This window comes from Apus apus, chromosome 3 (genome assembly GCF_020740795.1).
Source record: "Apus apus isolate bApuApu2 chromosome 3, bApuApu2.pri.cur, whole genome shotgun sequence".
NCBI classification, from domain to species: Eukaryota; Metazoa; Chordata; class Aves; order Apodiformes; family Apodidae; genus Apus; species Apus apus.
The window spans coordinates 27,219,121-27,233,886 of NC_067284.1; the positions used below are offsets into that span (position 1 = coordinate 27,219,121).

The 14,766-nt window shown below is 38.2% G+C and overlaps 1 protein-coding gene across 2 annotated transcripts in view; it reads right to left on the bottom strand.

Annotated features, from left to right (window-relative positions):
* DLGAP2 (DLG associated protein 2) overlaps positions 1–14,766 on the bottom strand; it is an 86,808-nt gene that overhangs the window by 26,455 nt on the left and 45,587 nt on the right. For both annotated transcript variants that reach the window (XR_007889099.1, XM_051615365.1), the window contains exon 5: positions 1,663–2,012. Coding sequence is in view for 1 of the 2 variants with exons in the window: in XM_051615365.1 (XP_051471325.1) it covers positions 1,663–2,012 (350 nt within the window). In the remaining variant the exon portion in view is untranslated. The remainder of the gene's footprint in view (positions 1–1,662; positions 2,013–14,766) is intronic.

Genomic DNA, 14,766 nt, shown 5'->3' on the forward strand with positions numbered 1-14,766 from the left:
GCAGTAAGAAACAGGATCGAGTGATATAATCAAAGTTTCAGAATTAATTGCTGAAATACCATGACTGATTGAAGGAAGATACCAACATTGTTAAATACCACCATGCACAGTAGCTGTAAAGAAGAGATAAGAACAACACTAGATGCTATTCCTTTCTGAAGAGTAAATTTCAAGTTAGGGGCTAAGAGGTACACAAAATTACTTGCTGTTCCTTTGAGGTTTTCACTGCTACCTGCTAAGCCGCTTCTCTGAACAATTTAGGATGCACTAACTACTTTGTAAAACATTTGAAAAGTAGCCATCTGGATATTTTACCATTGGTCTTCAATGGCATTTTACTCTTCTGCATCTAAAGAAGCAGTAGCAAATACTCATGTCGAGAAAAGGAAAAGCAGCTTGCTGGCAAAGCCTAGTCCTTCCCGTTAGTCTAGTATGTTGTGGAAGAGCCAAATTATACCACAGTAAGATGTTGAACAGTGAAGTTCAATAAATAGTTGTGACATACTTAAATACTTTTCTCTGATGGTATTCTGAAATTAATGGAATTGGAATCACTACTTCTTAAATAAAATACTTCCTAGTAGATGAATAGTCACTCACTGGGCTTTGTTACACAGACTGTTACATTCTCAAGACCTGTGTTGCTGTCTCCACAATACCTGCAGCTATGCCAAAATACATGGCATTTCCTCTATAGGTGATATGGATCTGGCAAGAGTAGAGATTTTTAGGAACAGAAGTGAACCCAGTGATGTAAAAGGGAATATTCACATACTTAAAATTACATACATGTCTAAGTAACAGCAGAACAGAAGCCTAATTTTTCCTCTACTCCTGAGTTTGAAAGGGCTTTGCATTCATTTCAAGTTGAATTTTCTGATTTTTATTTTTACTTGGTATTTCCTAGAGATTTAAACAAATGATCATTGCTATCGATAGTGTCTTCCATTTAGTAGAAGGAATTTAGTAGAAGTGTGTGGAATTTGTATTTGGAGCTGTCTTATTTCATTTATGTGGACACATGACTGAACTTTCCACAGTCTGACAGCGATTCTGTCAGGTGAACTAAGTATTGCATGTTTTGGTGGACAAATCCAGGAATGCTCAGAGATTGTTCTTATTAACCTTATGTAATTCCTTGCCATCTATAATTATGCTGTATCTACACCAGTACATTTCTTTCTCTTCCTTGGCATGTTCTCCCCAGCACAACTAAAAGTGAGGCTTTGGGAGCTTGTTTTATGTAGAATAACTTGAAGATCCAACAGCATTACACATTTTCCAAGGTCAAAAGAGAAAAATAATGGAAAAAATACACTCAAGCATTTTAAAGCTGGTGTAGCTCTATAAAAGGACAGTGAATTCATGGAGGGAAGGAGATGAACATGCTGTTCACTTGTAGCTCTGCATTATAATTTTCATATCAAGTGTTAATGACAGGTAACCTCCCTAGAGATTTATTTGTTCATTTTCTTCCAGGTACAGCATACAGAGACTTTTCTGCACAGCCATGTTGCCATGATGTGAATTACAATTAACACAAAGCAGCCAGGGGTTGTTTGTTAGAGTATTGGAGCCAGTGAAGCTGAATGACTCATTCTACGCTATTTTCAGAAAGAGGGCAAGCAATGCATGACAGAACAGATGTTAATGATAGGCTACCTGGATCCCTATAGAGGAACGTCGACTCTTAAGAAACTCCTCTGCTTTTGTCACTAAAATGGCCTTGTCACTGGTTCGTATCGAGGTGCTCTGGCTCTCGGACGCGTGGCGCTGCGCAGCTGCAGTTTCCAAGGCGAGATTCATGGCCTTGTTACTGTCCAGACTGTCAGTGGAGTTGTACATCCCTCGCCCGTCCTGCGGCCACGGGGACATCCTCTGAGTCCGGCTGTCGTGATACGCATCCTGGGTGGATTCTGTGCTGCTCTGTGCCGTGACTGAGATCAGTGGCTTGGAGGTGGTACGAGGGGGAACCGGTGGTGGTGTTTTCTTGTAACTTGTGTAAGTTACAGCTACAGGAAGAATGTAAAGAAAAAAAGGAAGGAGAAAACAAGATTAATCTGATGGAAGCTTCATGACAGAAATCACCTCAACATTAAGAGTATGCTAGTTAAAGATGGTGCAACATAGTGCTCTTTGTGAGCCTCACTATTAGCTGAAAGTGTCTTTCAGATGGGTGTCCACAGCGACGTTTTACTTCAACCAGGAAGCAAGGGGTGGAAATGAGGGTCCCAGATTATGATGAAGAAGAAAGAGAGTTAGTGAGAACTTGTGTGTGTGTTAAGACTTGTTCTGGGTAGGTACACATGAGAGCTTCTGAGCTTGTTTTGGCATGGGTTAAAGCTGATAAAAGAAACAAAGGAAGATTATTTTTTTTTTTTTCTCCTGTTGTCTTCTAAACTGTGGACTCTGTATTGATAGTATTAAAAGAGTGGCATCAATACACTGGAACAAAATATTACTCAGAAACTTCCATTTTACAGTATGCCATACTTAAACCTTCAAAAATACTTTCAAGTGTACTGGCTGGAATTAGACAAGATTGTCTATTAAGCAATAAGCATATGTTTGAAAAATATCCACAACATAGTTAAAAAAGGAAAATTCCAGGCATGTAAAAATGTTACAATATATGCAAAGCTACTAGATACTTGGATAATAAGTAAAAACTACAAGTAATACCAAAAGCAGTGACTTTTTATCTATTACCCTGCAGTAAGCCCCAATTCCTTAGAACATACATTGAAGAGGGATCAAATTAAATGCAGAGAAGATGGAAATACATCTATAAAAATGGATTTGAAAGACTGGGAGAACTGGATACACATGAAAACAACTAAAATTTCTCCTTTGATGAACAGAATAGGTCTGAGGCTGGTTTAACATAGATTCTGCTCACAGCAAAAAGCTCAATAAAACATGCAATAAAGATCTACAGATGCAGATTTATGCCAATACTGCTTCCTTACCAAATTTTAGAGATTTAAATAGACATAGGTATTTAGGTATTTAGGTATTTAGTCATTAATTTCACACAGCTGACTTTTCTGATTGTCTAAGCCCACTATACTTTTTTTTTTTTTTAAATAATTTGTGTTTCGGAAGTATTTTTTCCCCAAAGCACATAGAATCATAATTTATAAAATTAGCAACTGAAAGAAAAATGCATCATGATATAGCTTTCCGTATTCCTGTACAGAAAAATCAAGTCAAATTAATTTCTTGTATAATTGCAGGAAGACAATTATGTTTCCCCATATCAATAATGCTGAAATAGCATAGTGTGAACATGCAGAAACTGGGATTCTGAAAGACTTAAGGAAAAGGTTTGCCTTTTTCTGCTGTTAAATGCATTGGACGTTGCAACAGTGACTCAGGTAACCTTGGAATTGAGGTTACTTGAGTCAAAGAAGGATTCTACTAGAGTTCCTCTTCCCATTATACAAAAATGGGCTGACGAGCAATGAAGCCAAGGAGTCTCTCTAGTCATGCTTTAGCACATGAGGCTATGATGCTGCCCTCTGGAGAGACAAGAACAGTTTAGGAATTTGCTTACACCTGGGACTGCTAAGCCTGTATTGCCAGGCTAGCCTATGGGAAAAATGAGCCTAGAGGAAACTAATCTCAAATTTTGATTCTTGACAATCATAAATAAAAGAGAGTGAGGTAGAGCTAGGAAGTTAAAATCCTAATTTGAAGCACCTTTTGCATTGCTACTGGTGCTGCTCAATTCTCATAGAGATTCACAGAGAGCTGTCCTCTAAGCTTAACTACTTTAACAGAGTGAAACACATGAAAACATGTTCTTCAGATTCTGAGACTGTGTCCTTTTTTTCAAGTGCCATTTTGTTGTCCTGTCACCAATCTTATCTCCTGTCAACTTTGTAACCAGCGGTAAAGAGGAAAGAAAAGCCCAATATTTTTCAGATGCTGTAGGGAATACAGTAAATTCATGAAAGAAGAAAGAGGCTGTAAAGCTTGGAAATTAAGACAGTCTTACGAGCTCAAGCAGTGGCTCTAAGGAATATTTCCACTGAGAGTTGCCGTAATACTGCTCCCCTGCCTTCCTCCTGCAAATGTACATGGAAGTGATCAAAGTGCTGGGAAATATTAGAAAGAGAAGCAATGGGGTGAAATATAGTGAGTGAAATCAAGAACAGAAAGATATTTTTACCTATAAGATAGGCTATTATTGTTATAACTAATTTACTGTTTTTTACTGACTGTCTTCATGCAAAAGAATTGCAGTGAAAAATGAAACACCCGGTAAATGTTACAATGAAACATCACAAGCAAGTACATCCTTACTACTCATGCAGCACTTCATTCCTCTGTTCAATTAATATAAATGATAAACTTTTGTTGCAGCCCTTCATAGCTAATGTAACCTCCATTTACATTTCTAAAAAAGAAAATATCTCCTTGTGGCAAAACCTAAACCGTCATTTGCTGAACATTTTCTTTTGGAAATTTCTGATTGTTCTGATGGAGTGAAATGCCTTGAAGCCACTGAGTATTACAGTTACTGCAGTATTCTGGCAATCATTTGATCATGAGCACTAAACAGAGCTACAAAGCCCACAGGTGTTCAACAAGGAGAAGACTTGAAGAGGAAGACGGAAAATTCATGAGCAGCTGACTATATATTTACAGTGAAATGTGGCAGGAAGAAATTAGATTAATTTCTAAGCTACAATCACAGAGATCAAATATTGGGCAGGGAATAAAAAAATCCATCTCTACGCAGTTAATGGGTTCTTATCTGGAACAAAGTTTCAGAGCCACAGAAATCTCAGACTAATTGGAGACTGTAACAAAATGAGGTAAGAGGATGGAGGCATGAATTTGTGAGGCAAATCTTGCCACCAAATTCTATTTGCTTTAATCACTCAAACAGTTCTACTGAAGTAAATGGGATAACTTAGATGAAAAAATTGACAAGGACTTGTCTTAGATAAACTTGGCATGTGTTGCTGACTTATGAGATGACTACATAATAGATTAGGGGCTTGTTAAAGAAGAAAAGTAACCCTGTAATGCATAGTTTACTGTTAATTCTTCGATTTTGGTCTGTAACAAATAAGTATTGGCTGAAGGTCTGAAGCATGAAATTTTATGTCACTTTCACAATTGTTTACATTAATTATTATGTCTGTGAATGTTCCTGTTTTCAGAAGCAACGTCTTTTTTATCACATCCAGTTCTTGGCCCTAGCAGTCATACATACCATGTATTATATATGGGAAGAAACATCTCCTTTTCCTAACAGAAGAGGAGCTTCCTTTCATTTATCATGCCCTTCTTATGCTGATGGACAGGAGATCCTGCCAGCTTTGCATCATTTGCTACTTTGCAAATTTTATTTGCCTTAGTGGATATTAGTTCAAAGCGAGCACATAAAACCTCCTCAGCATTGCTTCATGTCCCCATTTTTTGTTGCATCAGTCTACAAGCTCCAGAGCTGTGGAGGGTTTTGACATCCCTGCAGGGAGGGCTGGTGCTGGGCTTTGCAGCCCCTGGGGTACTGCGTGCTGGCCAAGGACAGGGTCCCAGCAACTCCATTCAGGCCATTGGTGCTGGACGCTGAACTGGGAAAAAGAAGATTGGGATGGAGGATGCTTGCCTTTAGTTGAAGAGGGACAAGCTGGGTGCCAGAGGCTGCACAGAAGCTGGGGATGAAACACACTGCAAGGACAGGGGCGTGCAAAAGCAGAGCATCAGGAGGGCAGAGCTGCCAGTGTGACTTTACACTGATGCAAATGGTGGATTTCAGTGGAAGTAGAGACATGCTTCATGTTTTGATACATAAAACATTGATCCTGGATAGTCTTCTGTTGTTCCTGTAGCTCACAGAGGAAGACCAAGGATTTCTGATTTATTTATTTTCTGAGTAGTTTTGGTGTGCCTGTGCTGGGCATTCCTGAGATTTCTCTCAGCAATCCTACTGCTGAGCAAGGAAGCTCAAGCAAAGCAAAAGCAAGACCCTTCTGCCATGCTGTTAATCAGTTTGTAAAATCTATAGCTGCTCTGAAATGCAAAGAAGAAGAAAGTAGATGGCACAAGAGGAAAATAAATCTTCTTAATGTTTAAAATAAACACAGAAGGAATTACAAAAAAGAAATTAAAATTTTCTTTCCAGTTGTATTCAAAGGCTATCTAAATATAGAAATCTGAATTTATTTTTTGCCTGTTTTAATAAAGTAGAAAATATATTTTTTTGTGATCATAAGATACAGTCTATCTCCATCTGTTAGCTTATGATAATCAATCAAAAAAGATAAAAATGGTAAAAAACTGTTCTGCTTCTAAACTATATGGAATTATGATTCTATTCTATGATTCTATGATTTCAGACTTCCTTTTAAATCAAAGTATTCGCTGTGCAGGTAGTGGCCCCACTTCAACAAAAACATGTGCAACTAGCTCCACTGGATTTTTCTTTAAGGAAGGACATTGTTAGAGAAATGGAGAGAAATAAAATTGTTCTGTGTTGCTTCATAGTGGGCTAGTCTAAGTGATGACAAAAAACAGGTATAAATTGTTTAGGAGAAAGGAGCAGGGAGCAATGCAGCATAACGTGCATTAATTTGTCACTCAGGCAGGAAGAAGTGTGACACATCCATTTGTTTCTGTAAGGATCATTGCCTTTATGTAGAGTGCAGTGCCCATTCGTGCCAGCTCCAGTTTTCCTCACATCCAAACCAAACCATTCAATGACTCTATGACTTAAATTTGTTACCTTAACTGCCAGATGACCGTCACATATACACAACTCTGCTGAATTTGGCACAGAGATGGCTACAAGTGACCTATTCTATAAACTACATTAATTTCTCTTATGTCCTGTGTGATCCCAGCTGGGAAGCACCAGTCAGAACCAGAGTATTAGGTATTATGGCAATACTGTAGAGTAACCAAGAAGACAATCCCAGCACAGGAGAACTGGCAATTTGATGGTTTGGACACATACACTAGAAATCAAAAGAAAGTTTCCTGATAATTAGTAAGTAATTGGCATTTATTTAATTGATATGCCTGGAAGCAGAATACCCCCCTCTTAATCTACACTGCATTTGACTAAACTTGCCCAAGGTTACTATTGCTACAGCTATAGAAATAAGTCAGTTATTTTGCCCATAATTCAGTGCCAACATAGCTCATACTCGAAATAAAATGACCGAAATAATTCAATTTAGATATACCTTCAGGTTATCCATAGAGATTCACAGATAAAAGACAGGAGAGATGTTTCTATTTGATGAAGTATCAGTGGCCACAGGTGACATTCAGAACACCTTTCAAAAGGCAGCCTTTTAATAAATCACTGTTGTTGGTCCATTTGCAAGACAGAGTCACCTGAGGGGTTTTTACAAATCAATATAACCACTAAGCACTTAGTCAAAATAACATTATTTAGGCTGAGATCACAAAGTTAACTGGCTGATGAATTTACATGAAAGCACCATCAATTAAAAGAAATGCTTGTCCCTTATGACACATGGCAGAAGGGAACTGGATTTTCTGTTTTGTAAGGAGGCTTATGCAGAAGGAGGATAATTACTCTGCAGGGAGCATGGAACTGCCTTGGAGGCAGAGCTCCCAGGGGCATGTTTCTGCAGGCAGACAGGACTTCTCTGAGGAACCACAGCACAGAGAGAAATACAGTGCACCCTCGCAGGCTGACGCTAGATCTGCTTTGCACAGGCAAAGGAAGGCAAATGCTAACCCTGAAACCATTTCAGAAAAGGAAAGAGAATCATTCTCATAATGAAAGGCCACAATTGTATCTAATCCTGTATGAAAAGAGTACTCAGTTTTTGGTACGGTCTTCTGACCATCATGAATACTGTTCTAGCCAAAGGTTTTTACAGTCCTAAACTGTAAAAAGGCATGGCTGTCCTTGAAATGCCCTGAAATCTCTTCACTATGTTCCATCATGGTCATCAGGACCCCTGAGCTATTCTTAAAATAAAAATGTACGTATGGATGTATAACACTTACTACTCAAAATGAAGAATGATGAACATTAAAAGACCATTAAGAAATCAAAAGGATCTTTAGAGAAAAAACATCTCAGCCACTAAAAGTTTATTTCCCACAACAAAAACCCAGAATGAACTCTTTGATGATTTTTCTATCAGGGCATGGATGTCAAAAATAAGAGTACAAATCCCTATTTAAAAGCAAGGATGTTGGGACATATCTTTTTATAGATGCCTATTGTCAACTTCCATTATACACTGGCTTTCAATGCCAAACATAATTAAAAGGCGACGGTAGTGTCAAACAGCCCAATTTAATTTTTACAAAGCAAATCTGGCTTTTCCTGCCATCAAATTCTGAAATGTTACAAAAGAGGTTTCCTTCTTGGATCAGTAATACCTTTACATCTAAGTCATAGCAAGATGATTGAGAAAAGCTTATTTTTCGCATTTGTAGCTTTTGGCTACTTAATTAAGAAAAAGTGATCAGCTAGAATAAGAGGGAAAGGATAAGGTAAATAATTCTGTTTGGGTCCAAGTCTGCTCTTTTCTATGTGTGCCATCAATGGCTACTTCAAAGACCTACACCCCTGATTTGGGGCCTATCTTTTCAGTGCTGGAGTCCAATTGCAAACTTAACACTGTTGAGTCCACCACTAAACCATGTCCCTAAGCACCACATCTAACTGTCTTTTAAATACCTCCAAGGATGGTGACCAAGCACTTCCTTAGGCAGCCTGTTCCAGTGCTTGACAATCCCTTTGGTGAAGAATTTTTTCCTAATATCCAACCTAAATCTCCCTTGGCACAACCGGAGGCCACTTCTTCTTGTCCTATAATTTGTTACTTTGGGAAAGAGACCAACTCCCTCCTCACCACAACCTTTTTTCAAGTGCTTGTAGACAGTGATAAGGTGTCCCTTCAGCTTCCTTTTCTCCAGACTAAACAACCCCAGTACCCTCAGCTGCTTCTCATAATACATGTTCTCTAGACCTTTTATCAGCTTCCTTGCCCATGTCTGGACACACTCCAGCACCTTGATATCCTTCTTGTAGTGATGGGCCCAAAACTGAACATGGTATTCAAGGTGCAGCCTCACCAGTGCCAAATACAGGGGCACAATCACTTCCCTAGCCCTGCTGGCTACACTACTTCCAATACAAAGTCCTTAAAAATTATTCTCAAATGCACCCTCTTTGCACTTAAACTGAAACATTGTCTTTATGTGAGTGTAGGGCAAGTGAGGAAGATATGCCAAGTTCTTTTACAGTCCAGGCTCTTCCCGTCCTAGTCTTTGCTTCTCCCTGGATAGGTCCACACCTTTGCTTGCTACTTTGATAGTGGAAAATCATGTCATTTCTAAGGGCTTTCCACGTTCAAGAGTTTCTCCATTTGTAAGGTTATGACAGCATATTTTGAACTGTAAGGACATTAAAACCTTGCAAAAATAGTCATTAAAATTGACCAATGTAATACTGTGCTTGAAATTCAAGAGAGGATTTGGTTTTAAATTAATTCTTTTAATCAAATCTTGGACAGATTTCCCTTAAACATAATCAGAGAGATACTGTAGTTATTAACCTATCTTCCTGCTTCTTCCTTCTTCCACTCAGTCCTTCATAGTGAATCCTAGCCAGTAAAGGGACCAGGTAGTCTCTCAGTAGAGAGAGAAAGCCTTTTTGAGCTTGGATATCCATGAAAAGAACCTTGTTTTTTGCTTTCCAGTTGAAGCAGTAAGAATCAGTAATATATTCACAGTGATATTTTTGTGAGATTTTTTTTTTAGAGACTGTTTACACCCAGATCAGTTTTATCAACACCCTTTATATGATGGGCTGTATTATATTTAAACTGCAAAACCCAAAACATTGGGTGGTAAGTATTTTTACTTCCTAATCTTTTTTCCTGATGGGTCATTTTACATGTATTATGTTTAGGTAAACCTGGATATTTGTTACACCTTAAAGTCAGGTGTAAATTGATGGTCTCATGTTGCCATAGTCCATGGGGGAAAAATGCTGCATTTTTCCTGTGCCAGTTTTTTAAGTGGGGTCTTTCAGTAACAATGAAATATATCATATCTTCAAGACAGTATTTGAGAACTATACATGGGAAACCATCTCACATCACATTAATAATTTAGAAAACAGGCATCTAAGTCTAAGTTAGTTGTCTGATATATTTTAGAATTACTGGGAGAAAAACAAGCAGTTCTGGAGGCATTTCTCACCCATCTTAGATTCTTATTTTACCAGCAAGTTAATAATTCTTCTCCATCAACCATAAGGAGATTCAAGGACAACCATCAGGATATCTACTTTTGAAATGCCTAAAGGGGTGAGATAAAGTACAGTCCAGTCAAAAGCTCTGTCCCTGCAACAGCACTGGTAGGACTCTGGCATGCACTGGGGACATAACCTCTCCTGTCTTCCATTACCTGCATTCACTGGAAAGGTGGAAGCTTCATGTCCTCTGCTCCACTCTGTGAGCTGGCTGTTGAACCATGACTGCATTAATGACTAAATCCCAATTTCCTGCTCCTCAATCCCTTCTTCAGGAGCTACTACACAGCAGCTAGTAATAGCTTGGCCCAAAGTCCCTTTGTAGCTCCATGGAGGAATCAGAAGCAAACACCATGTATTTCTGTAGTTTTAAAATTGATTGTGTAGTTTTAGGCAGTGAGCTAGACCATGCTGGTAATCTCACTGTAGTTGTTGATACTAAAGCCAGTGCAATCAGACCAACTCACACAAACTCAGGATCTGGACCATTATCACAATATATTATTAAGAAAGGCAGGATTTGTTCTTTTCATATAAAACTTCTTAAAAGTGTTTTTTCAAAATAGCATGCCACTTCCACACTGCTGTCATATGAATTTTTTAAGCAGCGTGTGTTTTTGATATCTCTCTGCTACACAAAAAATACAAAGCACTTGTGAAAAAAGACTGAAGTCTTTAGTATGACATGTAGCCTCAAAATTTACTGGGGTAAGGCAAAATTACTGGATGAGTTGTTCATTGTTTTTGGTTTTGGTTTTGTTTATTTAAATCTGTGTGTGCATCCGGTAAGACTCAATATTCAAAATAGATCCTTTAAGCTTAAGTTCTGTACATCTATCTGATTTTGTACAGGAAGCTAACAATTAAGTGGAAATGTGACCACTAAATTTGGAAAAAGCTGGAGTCTAAGTACACACAACATTCTCCCAGGAGGAGAACCGTATAAAAGGAATTACTGTAATCAAGTCATTCAGTGCGTAAGTTGTTACCTCCATATTGAGGAAACTTAAGTCTGTAGGCAGCCCATGTTACATAAACGGTAAAATCTGTTTTGACAGTGTAATTAATGCTAGTCTCAAAACAGAAATGCAAATCAAACAAGACAGCAAGGTCAGAAACTGTAAGCCTTTGCCAAAGTTAAAAAGAGATGTGGGCAACAAAAACCTCATGGATTGCTGATGGACTGGTTACAAAGGGTTCTATTTCAGATCAGTTAATTAACGAGAAATTATAGCCTAACCAACATCCTGTACATGGCAAAGCAAAGTGCTAACAGCTGGTTTGCTCTGCTGAACAGTTCCTATGTGCCTCTAAAATATTGGAGTATCATTGAAAAAACACCATTTCCATTTTTTTGGTTGCAGAAAGGAAAAATGTACCTTTAACTATACTGCATTTAATGTACAGAATGTACGTGTGGCTTTTCAGGAACAGAGATTGCATTTGTCACATCATCAAAACAGTAAAAGATAAAGAGAAAAAAGAGCTCCAAAAGCTAAAAGTAATTCTTACTGGGCTACCCTTTTCACACTGAAATAAAATAGAAAATTTGAAAATGTTTTTCAGTGGAATCAAACTAATATTGCTGTAATTCTGTACCTTAAAACCAAATTAATTATTGAACTCCCACATACTCTTATCATTCAAGTAAAATAATTTCCATCAACCTCCTAAACTCACTCAGGGACATAATATGTAAGTTTAAAATTGGTTTTGTTTGTATTCTTTATATTCTTATTCTGACAATAACTACATAAAGCTTGTGTTTTTCTTTAATTTACAGTAAGGAATTCTAAACTAAGACAGGAAGAACACTTTGCTTAATCATATGGAAGTGTTGCACAGCAGAATAATTTTAACAGTGCATTATAATAATGGTCCTACATTAAAGAATTTAAGTGATTACAAAATATCTTAATTAAAGATAACTTAATACCTTTAAATAATTATTTTAATCCACAGAGAGTTTGGACACAAGCTCAGAGAGGACTTTTGAGATGAGTAACACTACAGGCAAGTCAAATCAAGAAATCTCTCTACCCAAGATGCAGATGGAATCAGTGTCAAAACCAGTGCTCAGAGAGCTGCTTGCCAGCTGCCAGCTCTGTATTTAGGTGCAGCTAATTATGCTGCAAATTTTGAGCTCTCTGTCCTGTAGTCAGAGCAAGGCTCTCTCAGTTATTCATTTACAGTGGGACCAGGATTTGATCTTTAGTTTCATTCTGTAATGCAATTTTAATAGGCCTGATTTTTACCTCAGGTTTGTAAAAGTTAGCTAGCTATGCTGTTACCATTGCAGACTATTTTTAAAGGCAACTGAGAGAAATAGGGACATCCAAAGGACAACCTCTTTCATAACTGGTACGAATCCTAAAGGAGATAAATCACATTTCGCTGACTCTAATAAGACATTAAGGTGGCTGCCTTTGACAGCTGCATTTTAGATATATGTATTAGATGATATGAACTTTTATTACAAAAATTTTAATGCTTTTTTTTTTTGAATAAAGAAATGAGAGAAAGGATGGAAATATGTGTATTTTTCTGGACACAGAACTATCTCAAAAGGTAAATGAATGTGTACAAAAATCATGACTCATTGATATGTCCTTGATATTCTGTTCTCAGTCTCAGAAAGCCAAGTGACAGGTTGCTCATTTCAAACTCAGTATCTTCCCTACCCCTGTTTGGATGTCCTCTAGTTGCCCTTGAGGAGCAGTAATGAGTGGCTTGGATTACTCTGGCATTTGTGATTTCCAGTGTGTATTTTTTAATGGAGTATATACTGAGACTAAACGTTGGCCTTACAGTGAGTACAGAGTTTGTAGGTAAGTAACAGGGTGCTATTAGGTGAGTGTAAGAGACTTCAGTGTAGGTAGGGGTTTGTTGACTCCCTCATGGGGCACAATAGGATCCATAGACTGTGTTCAGTCTGAGTCAAATTCACCTAAACATAGGTATCTCATGCCTTTTTAGAGGTCCTAAGCCTTCCTGCCTAGACTACAGCTCCTTGTTCAGAAGGATGCAATGCTCTCATAGGTCCCATGTAGATGTCTCAAATATCTGAAATGGTGCCAGCCAGTTATCTTTGAACTAATATGAATTTATTTTCATGGGAACTTATAAAACTAGTTTGCCTGAAAACATCTATGTTTAGATTACTTGATCTGGAGGCAAACCCCATACCTGTCTGGCCAGAGGCTAAGTGTGTCTTGTTATGCCCTAGAAATGTCACCGATTTTAGTATCTTTATTTCTCTGATCCTCTGGAAAAAAAAAATCTTTCAAGTATGTTTTAAGTACCAGGTTTACCAATTGCCCTTCTAGGGCAGATTTGAGTCTTAATAAAATTCCTGACAGAAATGGACAAGCTTATCTTGATGAAACTCCATTTCAGGGAAGTGAAAATAGAGGATGGGAGTTGCTGAGGCTGGCAGAGATGTGCAAGTATTCCAAGAGGGTTTTTTTATACCAACAAAACAGAATTTTCTGGAAGTCAAACTAAAGGCAACTACAAAAGTTTTTCTCCTGTGCCTCTCTGCTGAACATAGATATGGCTTTATTTAAATAGTGAAGAACTTGTTTTGTTTCTGCCTTCAGATGCCTGTTATTGGGAAGAATTTGGGTGGCAGCTGCCCACTAGCATTCTGTTCTCCTTGAAAAGGCAATTTTGCAAGTTATAAATAATGTTCCTCAGGAGAGGAACATTATTTGTAAGTGGCAAGCATTAATCAAAATGTCCTTATCATGAGGCAGAACAGTAGTGAAGGCACCTGAACTTGCCTCATTAAATGCTTGATAATATATTTTTGGAAACAGCTTTACTAGGCATGGGGCATTCTAGAAGTGGGAGGGTCCCCATGGAACAAGACGTCATCTGCCATAAAGGAGTTTATTCTTAATGTGAAGTGCAGCTCTCTTTCTTTACACGTAGAGTCTGTTGGCCACTGTGCTTTTGCTAGGACCCACAGAAGAGGAATTCCTCTGTGGCTGCACATGCAATTTTTGGGAAGAATTTCTTTATTGTGAACAAGCTAGAGAACACAGCTCACGCTCCTGTTGCACTGAAAGCCTAACAAAGCAAAGGGCCAATTTGTCAGCAAGCAAAATTGGGTCAACTTCAGGAAAGTTATGCTCAGTTACATTAAGTGATAGATTGAGGCTCTGATGAAATAGTACATGTAAGTTAGTAAAAATTAGTGTCAGAACACAAGAAAAATCATATCTGTGTACCCAGCACAGCAAGCATTGTAGTTCCAGTGCACAAGGCATCACTATGGCTCCTGACATACATGCCCTCAACAAAATCCAGGACTAAATACATGCAGAGCTTCTGAGAAGACTCCTTATTTTTCTTTTTCATTTGTAGGGGAACACAGAAGGAGAAACAGTGGCAAGAGAGGGGTCCTGCCTTCTTTTTTACTACAAGTACAAGGAAGCACCATGAACTGCTGCTTCCAGGCTCAGCCTTCCTGTGAGCTTCCTCCAGCTTCACAGACCCAC